Source organism: Amblyraja radiata, chromosome 18 (genome assembly GCF_010909765.2).
Source record: "Amblyraja radiata isolate CabotCenter1 chromosome 18, sAmbRad1.1.pri, whole genome shotgun sequence".
Taxonomy (NCBI): domain Eukaryota; kingdom Metazoa; phylum Chordata; class Chondrichthyes; order Rajiformes; family Rajidae; genus Amblyraja; species Amblyraja radiata.
In genome coordinates, this window is record NC_045973.1 from 23,894,567 (window position 1) to 23,910,819 (window position 16,253).

Sequence of the window (16,253 nt, forward strand, 5' to 3'; positions counted from 1 at the left end):
CAACTCTGATCAAGAAGGCTCACCGGCGTCTCTTCTTCCTGAGGAGACTGAAGAAGGTCCATCTGTCTCCTCAGATCCTGGTGAACTTCTACCGCTGCACCATCGAGAGCATCCTTACCAACTGCATCACAGTATGGTATGGCAACTGCTCTGTCTCCGACCGGAAGGCATTGCAGAGGGTGGTGAAAATTGCCCAACGCATCACCAGTTCCTCGCTCCCCTGCATTGAGTCTGTCCAAAGCAAGCGTTGTCTGCGGAGGGCGCTCAGCATCGCCAAGGACTGCTCTCACCCCAACCATGGACTGTTTACCCTCCTACCATCCGGGAGGCGCTACAGGTCTCTCCGTTGCCAAACCAGCAGGTCCAGGAACAGCTTCTTCCCGGCGGCTGTCACTCTACTCAACAACGTACCTCGGTGACTGCCAATCACCCCCCCACCCCCCGGACACTTATTATCACTTATTATTATTTATTTAAATCATTTGCTATGTCGCTCTTCCAGGGAGATGCTAAATGCATTTCGTTGTCTCTGTACTGTACACTGACAATGACAATTAAAATTGAATCTGAATCTGAATGTTGATTTAGATAACTATCCCGCATACATTCCAAGAAATCCTCTTCCTCAGCACCCCTGCCAATTTGATTCACCCAATCTATGTAGATTGAAGTCACCCATTATAACGGTTTTGCCTTTGTCGCACGCATTTCTAATTTCCTGTTTGATACCATCTCCAACTTCACTACTACTGTTAGGTGGCCTGTACACAACACCCACCAGCGTTTTCTGCCCCTTAGTGTTTCGCAGCTCTACCCATACCGATTCCACATCCTCCAAACTAATGTCCTTCCTTTCCATTGCGTTAATCTCCTCTCTAATCAGCAACGCTACCCCACCTCCTTTTCCTTTCTCTCTATCCCTCCTGAATATTGAATATCCCTGGATGTTCAGCTCCCAGCCTTGGTCACCCTGGAGCCATGTCTCCGTGATCCCAACTATATCATAGTCATTAATAGCTATCTGCACATTCAACTCATCCACCTTATTACGAATGCACCTTGCATTGAGACACAAAGCCTTCAGGCTTGTTTTTACAACACTCTTACCCCTTATACAATTATGTTGAAAAGTGGCCCTTTTTGATTTTTGCCCTGGTTTTGTCTGCCTGCCACTTTTACTTTTCACCTTGCTACCTATTGCTTCTACCCTCATTTTACACCCCTCTCTCTCTACGCTCACACATTTAAGAAACCCTTTCCCTTTAACTCCATCCTCCACTATCCCATTCGACACCCCACCCCCCTTATTCAGTTTAAAACCACAGAGAACTACTCAATATCGCGGGGTTTGGTGTAGGGATAATCTACTTCCTGTGACACACGAGTCAGAAAATATTGTGTTTAAGTAATTGCCAAAATGTTTCTCTTCCTCGGTCTACTGTGACCTGAATCATACCGAATGAAACAGTGAGAACGTCGCATTGCACGTGAATAGCGGTTTCTCTCCGTTGATGACTTTGCAGTGTTACTCGGGACACTCTTGCAATATAAACAGTTTGCGCAGAACTTCCTCCCGGAGAGCTGGGAGTGACGGGCTGCAGGCTGGTCGCGAACAGCAGGGGGCGCAGCCGCAGGCCGTCTCCATTGCTGCTCCCGGTCCCGGGGTGAGCTGGAGATCAGCAGTGTGGTGCGGAGCAAAGATCTCGCTATAGGATCTTTGGTGCGGAGTGGGAAACTTCAACACTCCACTCAAAAGAGGTTGGTGCAACCTCTTCCTCTTCACTCGGTCTCTCTGTCGCTCCAGCAGTCAAAGTGGCGCTCTTATTGTCTTGGCTGCTCACTTTCAACTTGAAACTTGGTGGGGACTTAGAAAGGGCGTCTGCCCTGCCCTGCCCTGGCACTCCTAAAGTGCCCGCTTGGTTTAATTGAAACCCACGAAATCACGGACTGGTTACAGCGTGGAACGTCTCCGACCTGGACTTGCTGCCAGTAAAAACAATCTAACTAGTTCCACTTCCCTGGTTCCCCCCCCCCTCCCCCCTCACACCGCTCTACAAATTTTCAGAAAATTTCCAGCTTCTTTCTGCGCACCACCATGGTGTCCGCCTCCACTGCTCCCCCTGGCCGCGGGTTCCAGTCTCCAATCATAATGTTAACCGTATAATGTTTTCCCTCTTGAAAAATGAAACAAAAACGACAAATGCTGGAAATCTAGAATAAAACAGAAAATGCAGGTCGTGTGCGTACGTGGGGAAAAAACCCAAGATAAGCATTCAGGATGAAGAACTTTGGTTAGAATTAGGAAGAAGCTTATGCTGCGGGGAGGGTCGGGAGGGGGGTGGCTCTGATCAAAGATACTTCCTCTAGCTCCTCTGGTATCTTTGGCTCTGATAGGGTACAACCGGGATAAACTGTAAATAAGGCTATCTAATCAATGAGTGAAGGGGAGCAGTTAGAAAGTGAGAACATGAAATACAAAGATGGCCCAGGCCTGTTAGATCTTGCATACCCTCTACTCTTAGAGGAAAAAACAGGGCAGAAAAAAGCTGGGAGAATTTCACAGATACTGAGATAGGTGACTATTAAGCGAGTTCGGTATTCTGAAAAACGCAAGGAATCATGGGATTTGTCAAAGGTCACAAGTGACAAAAACTCTCTGCCTGTCTCGCCGGGTTAACCTACAGCCCTGCCTGGACTGATGGGGCACGGCTGCCGAGAGTGTTTTTCGCTTGTGACCTATGACCTGGGCATGCGCAATTGGAATACCAAACTCGCTTATACTTCCATTTGGAAGAGAATATGATATTTAAGGGTAAACCTGGCTTTGTCCACTGCAGGTCATTCTAACCAAAAGTATTTTGAGGAGGTGACGAAAGTGGTTGATGAGGGTAGCTCCGTGGATGTTTGTATATGTGCATTTGATAAAGCTCCTCATGGTAGGCTCATCCAGATGCTTAAGATGCATGGGATCCATGGTGACTTAATAGGGTGATTTCACGAAAGGTCACTGGAGCGTAGATTCGCACCCACGTGAGCGTAGATTCGCACCCACGTGACCGAATTTATTTACTGAGCCAGTCGGGGTGACCGTGAGAAACAGCTACCTAAATTTACAGTTAAAAAAAAAGATAGAAACTAAGGTAAATACAAGAGGGAGCTGAAGGCGCAGAAACGGCGGAAGTTGTTAGCGGACATTTTTCGTGGAGATTTAAAGATCCAAAATATCAGGAATTATCGCGTTTGCTCGCTGCATTTCATCAAAAGTAAGGCATTATTGGCTTTGTTATCTTTATTCATTTGTTAGATGAAAAGTATTAAAAGTTAGAAATCCGTCAGTAAAATTGCAAAATCGCCCATGGTTCTCGGGTGGGTTTTAACATGCAAAATGAACACGCTTCTGAAGCTCCATTCACCATTTAAATATCCGTGAATCATAAATGCGTCTTGAAATAAATTTTACTCAGATGCAAGCTAAGGAATGGTATAATTGTCAGCTGTTAATTTGACAAAATCAGGACATTTTTTGGCTAATAATAAAATGTCCTGATTTTGTCAAATGAACAGCTGACAATTATACCATTCCTTAGCTTGCATCTGAGTAAAATTTATTTCAAGACGCATTTATGATTCACGGATATTTAATGGTGAAGCGTGTTCATTTTGCATGTTAAAACCCACCCGAGAACCATGGGCGATTTTGCAATTTTACTGAAGGATTTCTAACTTTTAATACTTTTCATCTAACAAATGAATAAAGATAACAAAGCCAATAATGCCTTACTTTTGATGAAATGCAGTGAGCAAACGCGATAATTCCCGATATTTTGGATCTTTAAATCTCCACGAAAAATGTCCGCTAACAACTTCCGCCGTTTCTGCACCTTCAGCTCCCTCTTGTATTTACCTTAGTTTCTATCTTTTTTTTTAACTGTAAATTTAGGTAGCTGAGCCTCACGGTCACCCCGACTGGTACAGTAAATTGCAGCTCAAAACCTGGCCGTTTTCGATGTTTTTAACGGGTGTGAAAGTGCGTGTTTTCCCATTCACTAACATGTACCGGAAGTGACACTTGTCCCCAGTTAAAATTTTCGGTCACGTGGGTGCGGATCTACGCTCCAGTGACCTTTCGTGAAATCACCCTATACAGAAATGGCTTATCCATAGAAGAGAGAGGGTAGAGATGTAAGTGGGTTATTCTGGCTGGAGGTCTGTGACCAGTGGTGATCCACACGCATCTAAACTAGGACTTCTGTTGTTTGTGAATGTAATATAAATGACTTGTATATAGACGACATAGATGTAAATGTAGATAGATTGCTAGTAAGTTTAAATTGGTGGAGTTGCGGACAGACAAGGAACTCTGTCAAAGGATATGGAAAGATTTAGATTAGTTAAATATATGGGTGAAGAAATGGCAAATGGAGTTTAGAAACATAGAAAATAGGTGCAGGAGTAGGCCCTTCGAGCCAGCACCGCATTCAATGTGATCATGGCTGATCATCCCAAATCAGTACCCCATTCCTGCTTTCCGGACTTTCAGAAAGCATTTGATAAGGTCTCACATGGGAGATTAGTGGGCAAAATTAGGGCACATGGTATTGGGGGTAGTCTAGAGTAATGACATGGATAGAAAATTGGTTACATAGAAACATGGAAACTTAGAAAATAGGTGCAGGAGGAGGCCATTCGGCCCTTCGAGCCAACACCGACATTCATTGTGATCATGGCTGATCGTCCCCTATCAATAACTCGTGCCTGCCTTCTCCCCAAATCCCTTGACTCCATTAGCCCCTAGAGCTCTATCTAACTTTCTCTTAAATCCATCCAGTGACTTGGCCTCCACTGCCCTCTGTGGCAGGGAATTCCATAAATTCACAACTCTCTGGGTGAAAAAGGTTTTTCTCACCTCAATCTTAAATGACCTCCCCCTTATTCTAAGACTTTGGCCCCTGGTTCTGGACTCGCCCAACATTGGGAACATTTTTCCTGCATCTAGCTTGTCCAGTCCTTTTATAATTTTATATGTTTCTATAAGATCCCCCTCATCCTTCTAAACTCCAGTGAATACAAGCCTAGTCTTTTCAATCTTTCCTCATATGACAGTCCCGCCATCCCAGGGATCAATCTCGTGAACCTACGCTGCACTGCCTCAATCACAAGGATGTTCTTCCTCAAATTAGGAGACCAAAAGTGTACACAATACTCCAGATGTGGTCTCAATAGAGCCCTATACAACTACAGAAGAACCTCTTTACTCCTATACTGAAATCCTCTTGTTATGAAGGCCATCATTCCATTAGCTTTCTTCACTGCCTGCTGTACCTGTAAGCCAACTTTCAGTGACCGGAGTACAAGGACGCCCAGGTCTCGCTGCACCTCCCCCTTACCTAACCTAACCCCATTGAGATAATAATCTGCCCCCTTGTTTTTGCCGCCAAAGTGGATAACCTCACATTTATCTATATTAAACTGCATCTGCCACGCATCTACCCACTCACTCAACATGTCCAGGTCACCCTGCAACCTCCTAACATCCTCTTCACAGTTCACACTTACACCCAGCTTTGTGTCATCTGCAAACTTGCTAGTGTTGCTCCTAATTCCCTCTTCCAAATCATTAATATATATGGTAAACAGTTGCGGCCCCAACACAGAGCTTTGCGGCACTCCACTCGCTACTGCCTGCCATTCTGAAAAAGACCCGTTCACTCCTACTCTTTGCTTCCGGTCTGCCAACCAATTTTCTATCCATGTCAACACCCTACCACCAATACCATGTGCTCTAATTTTAGTCACCAGTCTCCCGTGCGGGACCTTATCAAAGGCTTTCTGAAAGTCTAGATACACTACATCCACTGGCACCGCTTCATCCAATTTACTTGTCACATCCTCAAAAAATTCCAGAAGATTAGTCAAGCATGATTTCCCTTTCATAAATCCATGTTGACTTGGACTAATCCTTTTACTGTTATCCAAATGCCCCATTATTACCTCTTTAATACTTGACTCCAGCATCTTTCCCACCATCGAAGTCAGGCTAACTGGTCTATAATTCCCAGTTTTCTCTCTCCTTTCTTGAAAAGTGGGATAACATTAGCTATCCTCCAATCCACAGGAACTGATCCTGAATCTATTGAACATTGGAAAATGATCACCAATGCATCCACTATTTCTAGAGCCACCTCCCTGAGGACCCTGGGATGCAGACCATCAGGTGCAGGGGATTTATCATCCTTCAGTCCCATTAGCCTACCCAATACTATTTCTCGCCTAATGAAAATTTCTTTCAGTTCCTCTACCCCCTTAGATCCTCTGTCCTCCAGTACATCTGGGAGATTGTTTGTGTCTTCCTTAGTGAAGACAGATCCGAAGTACCTATTCAACTCGTCTGCCATTTCCTTGTTGCCCATAATAATTTCACCCATGTCTGCCTTAAGGGACCCACATTTGACTTTGCTACTCTTTTTCTCTTAACATATCTAAAGAAGCGGTCAGTAACTCTGGGTGGGCGGAGGGACCAGCATGTCCAACACCTTCGCTCCACCCGACCCACAGCCCGTCATAGTGCGGCTGCACGGGGGAGATGAGGCGGAGGGTGGCCGTAGGAGAGTGGGGGCTGTCCTGTAGGATGCGCACCTTTGGCCGCTTACAACTTGGTGTTTGGGTTCAGATCTCTGCGGAAAGCAGAAAGGCGTGGGGATGGGAAGATATGGCCAATAGTGGGATCACGTTGGAGGTGGCGAAAATGTTGGAGGATTATATGCTGTATGCAATGGCTGATGGGGTGGGAGGTGAGGACAAGGGGGACTCTGTCCTTGTTACGAATGGGGAGAGGGGGAGCAAGAGCGGAGCTGTGGGACATTGAGGAGACCCTAGTGAGGGCTTCATCTATAATGGAAGAGGGGAATCCCCGTTTCCTAAAGAATGAGTACATCTCCAATGCCCTGGTATGGAACATCTCATCCTGGGCGCAGATGCTGCGTAGACAGAGGAATTGGGAGTATGGGATAGTCTTTACAGGAAGCAGGGTGAGAAGAAGTGTAGTCAACATAGCTATGGGAGTCAGTAGGTTTGTGGTAGATGTCGGTCAATAGTCTGTTTCCTGTGATGGAGTCTGGGAGATCTGGAAAAGGTAGGGAGATGTCGGAGATGGTCCAAGTGAATTTGAGTGCAGGATGAAAATTAGTCGTGAAGTTGATGAAGTATGAATTATTGTGTGCAGTTCTGGTCATCCTTTTACAGGAAAAGACGTGGAGGCTTTGGAGAGGAGACAAACTTGGATTGTTTTCTACTGAGAGTTGGAGATTGAGGGGAGACATGTTAGAAATATACAACATTTATGAGGGGAATAGATATGGTAGAGTCAGAATGTTTTTTGCTGGGGTGGAAATGCAAAGATAGAGGCACAGCTTTAATGTGAGAAGGGCAAATTTAAAGGAGATGTGCAGGGCAAGTTTTTTACTCAGAAAGTAGAGGGTACCAGAAACATGACGCCAGGGGTGATGGTGGAGGCAGTTACAATAGCAGCATTTAAGATGATTTTAGATAGGCACGTGAATATGCAGGGAATGGAGGAATACGTGCAGGCAGATGAGATTAACATAGCATCATGTTTAGCACACATTATTGGCCAAAAGGCCTGTTCCTGTGCTATACTGATCTATGTACTAGGCAATACAAAGGAGCCAGGTTACCTGAAGTTGCAGAATTCAATATTTAGAAAAGCTGCAATATGCCTAGACAGGTGTCGAGGTGTTGTTCATGGGGCTAACTGTAAAAGGTCACAGACCAATAGGTCGCAGTGGGATGGAGTATTAACGTGGAACACAACAGGAAGCTCAAAATCACCCCTGGAGTGAATGGAGGTGTACTGCAAAGTGGTCACGCAATCGCTTGGTTTCTTCTTTGGTGTGGAGGAGGCCACATTGTGAATGAAGTACATTAGACTGGAAGAAGTGCATGTGAATTGCTGCTTCACCTGAACGACAGTGTGGGTCCCTAGATGGTGGGAAGGGAGGAGGAGTTTTGCATCGTCTGCAGTTGTGAGGGCAAATTCCGTAAGGAGGTGGGTGTTTGGTGGGAATAGAAGAATGGTCCAGGCAGCCATAATTGGAACAGTCCCATTTGCTGTAAGGCAGATGTGTCTGGTAGTGGAATCTCTTTGCAGCAGGTGGTGGAAATTGTGGAGAATGTTCTATTGAATGTGGAGGCAGGGTGGGTAGAGTCATAGAGTGATACAGTGTGGAAACAGGCCCTTCAGCCCAACTTGCCCACACCGACCAACTAGTCCCACCTGCCTGCGCTTGGTCCATATCCCTCCAAACCAGTCCTATCCATGTAGAAGATGAAGTCCAGGACATTCCTTGTTTTGTGCCAAGGGAGAGGAGGTAAGGGCAAAGGCTTTGAAAATTGATGAGATGCAGTCATGGTCTTTGTTGACAATCATAGAAGGAAAGCCATGCTAAAGGAAAAAATATATTTCTGAAGTACCTGTGTGGAAAATCTCATCTTTGGAACAAATATACGGACATGAAGCAACTGAGAGAACAGAATAGAATCTTTACAGGAGGCAGGGTAGAATGAAAAGTACTTGAGATAGTGGTGGGATTTGGTACGCTTGTAATGGATGATGGTAGCTAGTCTATTTCTTTAAATGGATACAGAGATCCAGAAAAGGAAGTGATGTCAGAGATTGACCACATGAAGGAGAGAGGAGTTTTTTTCTTATTGACATTTTGTAGTTGAAAGAGTTTTACTTTGTATCTAACCTGTCCTATACATGATTGTGGACAGTGAGGGTAGAGGGAGAATCTCCCTGATGCTGTTACTGGCTTGGAAACATTTGCTGAAACGATGCTGAAGAAACTGTTTATAACCTGCTATACTGGTTCTGTGAGAATTTCCTCCATACTTAACTGGTGCCGAATCTGCCCCTGAAGCGTTTGTCAGGGTAGAGGTTACTTCCTATTGAATGAGGTATAGAGGGCGTTTTCCTCTGTGTCCTACCATTGATATGATATAAATTTATGAGAGGCATAGATAGGATAGTCAGAACCTTTTCGCCATGATGGAAATGTCAAAGATGAGAGGGCATATCTCTGTCAGAGGAGTAGAATTTAAAGGGGATGTGTGGGGCAGGTTTTTTTACACAGAGGAGTGGTGGGTGCCTAGAATGCACTGCCAGGGGTAGTGGTGGAGGCAGATTCGATAGTGGCATTTAAGAAGCTTTAATTAGGCACATGATTGCAGAAATGGGGGGATATGTATCACATGCTGGCAGAGATATTAGTTTAACCTAGCAACATGTTCAGCACGGACATTGTGCTCTATAGGGCTGTACTTGTATCCTTCTATGTTTTACAATGCCCATTGTTTCCTCTTGCAGGATTTGATTGCATTGCTGGTGACCATGGCGGCTCCTGAGGTTAAGGAAGGCAAGGTGGAATTTGAAGGACAGGAGCTGTTTTACATACGAGTGAGCCCCACTGAGCAGCCCCCCAGACTTTCTGTCCTGCTCCTCCATGGCATTAATTTCTCCTCAAAGACTTGGCTGGATCTTGGAACGCTCCATAAGCTGGCAGAGGCTGGATACCAGGCTGTGGCTATTGACCTACCAGGTGAGAGGGCCAGTTGATCAACACAGTCACAGTGAGGTTTGCCAAACATACTGAAGGCTGCCACACCCACTGGTTACTCTCATTTCCCATTGACGTTAGCAGTCTTGCTTCCTTGATGAATTATCAGGGCATTAATTTCTGATCCCCAGCACAACCACATGGCTACTTCAGAGAACAGTTGTATCCGAGTGCATCCGAATGGTGTTTAGTGCTGCCAAACAACAGTGGCAGTCTTCCATCCCTGAAGGACATTGGTTGGCCAGTTGATTGGTTACTGTAAAACATTATCCTTGGTTATCCTTGTGATACCAGATTATTTAACTATCGTGGGTTGTGAATTCATCGATGTAAATTATTAATCTAATGACATAATTGATGAGGTCGTACCCATGAGTTACTTGCAGAATTATGTGTTTGTTTTAAGCTTTATTGTCCATTCGATGTTCCTCCCACTGTCATTGCGAAATACCTTGTTTAAGTCCTTGTATGGCAACATTAGCAGCATATTAGACTGCTTTCAGAGTTAAACGCAAGCTGATAAGATTTCAGTCATTTCTTCCGCTTATTTTAGTGATTATTTCTTTCATAAAACATCCATCCAGATCAGCAACATGAGCCCTGTGGATAATGGATGGGTTTGGGGGTGAGGGTCAGTGCAGACTGCTCGCTCTGGAGTCAGCAGCCCTTGTCAGGTGCTGTGGTTTATTGATGATGCCTTTAGAAGTTCTTTGATTTGCTGTTTTTCCTCACTCCCATTTCTTTCCTAAAATTTGGATCCACTGCCTTAAAGGTTTTCAGTATCTCTGCAAACATCATTCCTTGTGATTTTTTTTAAAGATATTCTAGTCTGAAGGAGATATGGCATAGAATCAGACTTTGTGGCCCACCATACTAACCAAAGATACTAGAGGAGCTCCTCTAGTATCTTTGATACTAACCATCAACCACCCATTTACACTTATCCCACCCTTACCTCTTATTTGTCCTTACATTCCCATTAACTCCATTCTAGGTCTTAAGGGCCTGTCCCACTTTCACGACCTAATTCACAACATTTTTTACTCGTGGACATTTTTCATCATGTTGAAAAAACGCCCTGACCTATTAGATGCCACGAGTACCTACGACTAGCATCACAACCTGCTACGACCTTCCTACGTCCTACCTATGACCACCTACGACCTCGCAGAGGTCGTGAATTAGGTCGTGAAAGTGGGACAGGCCCTTAATTATAACCTATACTCCATGGCCGATTTACAGTGGGCAATTAACCTACCAACCTTCATGTCTTTGGGATGTCAGAGGAAATCTATCCAGTCACATGTAGACCATGCAAACTCCACACGGAGAGCATCAGAGGTTGGGTTCGAACCTGGCGCCCAGGACTGAGACAGCAGCTTTATTATCTGTGCCACTGTGGTAACATCAATCCCCATCCATATAGATGCAGCACATTCTAAAAGGGTGTCAGTGTTGCGCGATCAATAACTTAATCACTGTAAGTACACTCAGAATCTGTCTGAAATTAGTAATACCTGCAAAGCTGGTAATTAAGTTGAGGGCTTCGAACACTATGTTCTTGGGCTATCTGTTTTACTGTGAGGGATATTATAAATAACCTGGCCAACTTTTCTTCTACTGTTTCTCTCCGCTTCCAGGCAGAGGCAAGTCGAATGAATCCACTGCTCCAACCAGTGTCGGAGATCTGGCTCCTGACAGTTTCCTGCTGGACGTACTGAAGAGTTTGGAGCTGGGTCCGGTGGTGATAGTCAGTCCATCACTGAGTGGGATGTACTCACTGCCATTCCTATTTGGCCACAGTGATATGGTGAAGGGCTTCATTCCTGTGGCTCCCATCTGCACAGAGAAGTTCTCCCACGAGCAGTACAGGAATGTACAGGCAAGTTGGCTCTATCACACAGTGTGCAGCAGAGTGCATCTCACATTCTCAGCATATTCCAACATCTGATGCCCAAAGAAGCAAGGGGGTGGCACAGTGGCGCAGCGGTAGAGTTGCTGCCTTACAATGCTAGAGACCCAGGTTCAATCTGACTACAGGTTCTAAAAGTATAGAGATTGTGTTTTCTCCCTGTGTCCGTATGGGCTCTCTACTGGTGGTCCAGTTTCCTCCCACATTCCAAAGGAGTGCAGGTTTTTAGGCTAATTGGCTTCTCTAAATTGTCCCTAGTGTGTTGCATAGATCTAGTGTACGGTTGATCGTTGGTTGGTGTGGACTTGGTAGGGCACAGGATCGGCTTTCCCCGCTGTATCTCTCAATTAAGCCTTTGGTCACTTTCCATATCTATACCAGCATCCCTTTGGACTGTTGCACCATTCGCACCACAATGCCATAGGTTCTGTATGAGGCCAATTTTTCTCATCCAAAATTATCTGCATTGAGGTGATGCATGCCAATGGTGCCCACTTTTCACTCTACCTCTGCTCTGCTTGGCACCCAGTTATCAAACAGCTCTTATTAACTCCAGTCACCATCTTTGCTCCCTGTACCAAACATTCTTCTTAGCCTATGCCTGGGGTTGAACCAAAACTTCTCAGCATTGAGGTTCTATTTGGGTCTGAGCTGAGCTTTCAACACAATATCCATTGAAACTCGAGGATGAGAATTTGACCTCTGAGGCATCTGGCGAAACCAAAATCAGGTGATCTGGTAGGGTGTCGGCAACAAAGTTTCAGCTAAACTTTGCAGAGCCCTGGTGCGTGTCAAGTAAAGCAGTGTCTTGATACTGTCAATCTTAAGATTACTGAAGTAAGGATAGACAGCGCTGCAGATGTGGAATTAGAACAGATTCCCACTGCCTTAGATTTAATATTTTTTATCCTCCACGTAACAAATGTCCACTAGTCTGTCATCTTCAGCTCCACAATTTATGTCGCTAAACTCACTCTTCCTGACTCAAGTCTTTTCTTTGCCTTGAATTCAATTTAAACTTGCGTGCTCACTCTCAGCATGTGATTCCTGCACCTTCCACTAATCTCCTGTTCCTCCATAAAACCTCTCTTTAAGCAAAAATTAGCCCAACCCTCCCTACCACCTCTTGCTTTGATAATGTTTTGACATTAAACATGCAGTATAAATACAAGATGTTAAACTGGCTCAAATGGTCCGTAAGCAGTGCCGCTTGATAAATTGTTGGAGATCTTCAAAAACCTGAGCAGTGAACAATGTAGAAGAGTGATGTCAGATGCCACAATGGATCCTACTTGCATTGTTTCAATAGTTGGATAACTATACAGAGCCTGTTACTGACCCCTGCTTTGTTTTTGACAGACCCCAACACTGATAGTCTACGGTGGTGCGGATAAGCCAATGGGAGAGACGTCATTCAACAATCTGAAAAACCTGTCTAACCACAAGGTGCACATAATGAAGGAGGCACTCCATGCCTGTTACATGAGTAATTCCGAGGAATGGCATCAGACAGTGCTGGAGTTCCTGCAGGGTCTGTGATAAACCACCTTGGACGGAGACCACAGCAGTAGAAATAGTGATTTATATTAATCATTCATTTATTAATGCGCCAATAAGAAAACATTTTTAGTCCCCTATATCTTTCCTCCAATGTTGCAGATTTATTATAACTTCCGACCTTATGGTCAGACCTTCATGCCAATCCACCTGTGCTCACCAGCACTTAGGTGTGTGAATATAGATGACTCTGAACTGTGCACAGAAACATCACAATTTCAGCATCTGCAGTCCCTGTGTCAGATTACTTTTGTTTCCTTCAGTCATGCTACATAAATTCATCAAAAGGAATGTGTGAAGAAAGGCTTTTACTCTTCTGTGCCCAGTTATTGGCTGAAAGGTTAGCCATGCAGTTTGCTGCAGGATTCAGTGAATGCAGTCTATTAAGGCAGCAACTGTACCATAGCACCAATGGGCTGGGCATGCATCATCTAGAAGCAAGAGTGGGAGGTGCATGTTGAACTTCACCATACAACTCCAAGGCTGCCAGTTGAGGCTTGTGATGGTCAACTCCGTTATAGTCTAGTCTCTCCAAAAAGGGTTGCAGTTAGCCAAGCTCAATTTAGTGGGGAGAATAGAGTGTTGATACTACTCGTCGCACATGTGGAAGATCCTGTCAATGTATCAATGCAGTTTGAAATTGTCACTCCAAGTCTTACAGCTACTGTCTTTAACTTGATAGCAGCCTATACCTGTTATTCATGCTATACCTGTTAATCATGGGTAGGAGACAAGAACACCTGTTGGACACAAATTCATATAAAATGGCATGTATGGAGTCAGATGTTGCAAGACAGCTCGTTCATTAAAACTCGTATCCCAAAGCATCTGGAGGTGAGACACTCAGTAACTCTGGCTTCTATTGTAACATCTTCCTTGTAGATACCCAATTCCTTGCCTGGTGCTCTTTCATGGCAGTGGAAAGATTCCTATGACAACAGACCAAAGGTGCAGGAGTAGGCCATTCGTCCCCTTGAGCCAGCACCACCTTTCAATGTGATCATGGCTGATCATCCACAATGAGAACAGAAGAATAGGAGTGATAAAATTGTTTAAAATTGCTCAGGGAATTGTGTATTTTGCTGGGTGAAAACCTGATAATTGAATACTTTAACATGGCTCAAGAACCCACGAAGGATGGAAAATAGTCAAATGAATTTTTCAGATGTCAATTTGGTAGTTTTCACTGAGAGGCAAGGGTGTTGGGTTACCAAACAATGTGAAATAGTGTTGAGGTGTAGATCAGCTGAATCATCTAAATGGCTGATGGATATTAAGAGCGGGATGGCAGAATCCTAAACACACATCTTGCACTGCCAACCTTCAAGGTTACAGTGAGTGTTGACAGAGGCATTGGTGATGAGTGGATTTACTTTGGCTTATCTTAGCATATTCATGGCTTCCCTTCAATTCATAAAGAAGATATACTTGTATTGCCAGCAGCTGTATACGTAAAGTGATTGGTACACATACTGTGGATTATTGGAGTAAACATAAACCAGGATCTACAGTATTTCCCTGTGACCCAAGCCTCAGAGGCTTCGAGCTACAATCTTGTTTTTCTCATTGAACACCAACCATGCCTAGAACTTAACTTGCAGAGCCAAGAAATGTGATGGTTAGAAACAGGTCTCCAGTTAAGGAGGACCTGAGCTCAGCACAATTTCCATGACATAAATCAAACGTAAACAAGATTCAAAACTCAATTGTATGAGTGATAACAGTGAGGGCAGTGATAATAATGCGCAGCTCAATCTGCATTCAGCTGTTCCGTTTGGAATTTAAATGTGCCTTCCAGGGGATTGGGAGCAGACAGATAGCATGTTACGCACTCTGTTAGAGGAATGGAATGTAAAAATCAGATAGTTGTACTACCACTGCTTGTCTGAGAAAGTTGCATTTCAATCTCATAGACCAAAATGTGTGCATTTTACAAAAATAGTTATCAGGATGAAGTTTGTGGACAGAAGTTGTAGAAATACATCTCTAGTTGGCCCATGTTGTCTACTCAACTAACAAAGTTATTTCCCAGGGGTAGGAGTTATTGCCAATGTTGGAGGCTTGGAATGTATGGGTAGTTATAACGTCATCTTCCTTGATGATTATATTCGGGGAACCATCTCAGATTTTACCTAATTGTATTTGGCACCTACATCTGAACTCTCCAGCTCTTGTTTATTATACAGATGCTCCTCTTTCCAAAGTAATTGTAAATGTGAACACATGCATTAATCATTTTTGAGTGCTTGTAGAAAAGTCAAAAACATTTCCCCTTGATCAGCCTTTCCATAATCACCTTGATTATTGGTATAAACTCTAATTACACGAACATCGCACTAATATTAAAAAGAGCAATTCATAACCAAATGGTAGCAGAGTGTGATGATTCGTATCAAAGTCTCAAAAAAGAAAAATCAACATCATGTGTAAGTTCCACATCAGAATGGAAATGTGAACACGCAGTTTACAAGACTCAAATAGTACAGGGAATGTTGTTGTTGTTCTTCTTGCATATGGCGTGCACAGCCTAAAGTTGATCTTATTTGATTGTGCACGCCGGGTTGATTACATTCGTCGAAACAGGGCGGAGCACGTGAAGGTTGCTTTCTTCCACCCCAGGAAATTTTGTTTATAATGCATGAAGTAAAATGGCTTTACTCATCCCATGATCATGAGAATCTTTGAAAAAGATTGAGGTTTATAAATTTGCCATATTGTAAACCTTGGTAGGTTTGAACTATAGGCACCTAATTAGAGGAACCAATATGCTGGGAGATTGCAGGCAGCTGAAAGACTAATAGGGTTGTCATATTAGGGTATTTTAAATGTTACAATATGGCCCGGGACTGCCATTGTGCCAAGGGCTTTGATAGTGTGGAATCAGAAACGTTTCCACAGGTAATACTGTATATAGAGGGCCTTACAAGGGAGAGGGTAAAGGTTTATCTCTTAGTTAACTGGGCAGGATGAATGATTGAGGTGCCATTGGGACCAACAACTACAGTTGTATTTGCTCTAAAATATTAATATTTAAGGTCCACAAATTAATGTTCTAAATCAGGACAAAGCCAACTATTAGATAGAACTTGCAAAAGTTGATTGAAGTAGGTTATTTCCAGGCAAAGGGACATTATAAAAATGGGATGTTT

General features: G+C 43.9%; 1 protein-coding gene across 1 annotated transcript; it reads left to right on the forward strand.

Annotated features, from left to right (window-relative positions):
- The first annotated feature begins 1,589 nt into the window (after positions 1–1,589).
- Positions 1,590–15,471, forward strand: abhd14b (abhydrolase domain containing 14B). Its single transcript, XM_033036855.1, has 4 exons — positions 1,590–1,758; positions 9,386–9,617; positions 11,276–11,517; positions 12,907–15,471. The coding sequence occupies exons 2-4, from the start codon at positions 9,410–9,412 to the stop codon at positions 13,084–13,086; spliced, it is 630 nt and encodes a 209-aa protein (XP_032892746.1). The 5' UTR covers positions 1,590–1,758; positions 9,386–9,409; the 3' UTR covers positions 13,087–15,471.
- Positions 15,472–16,253: the final 782 nt, after the last annotated feature.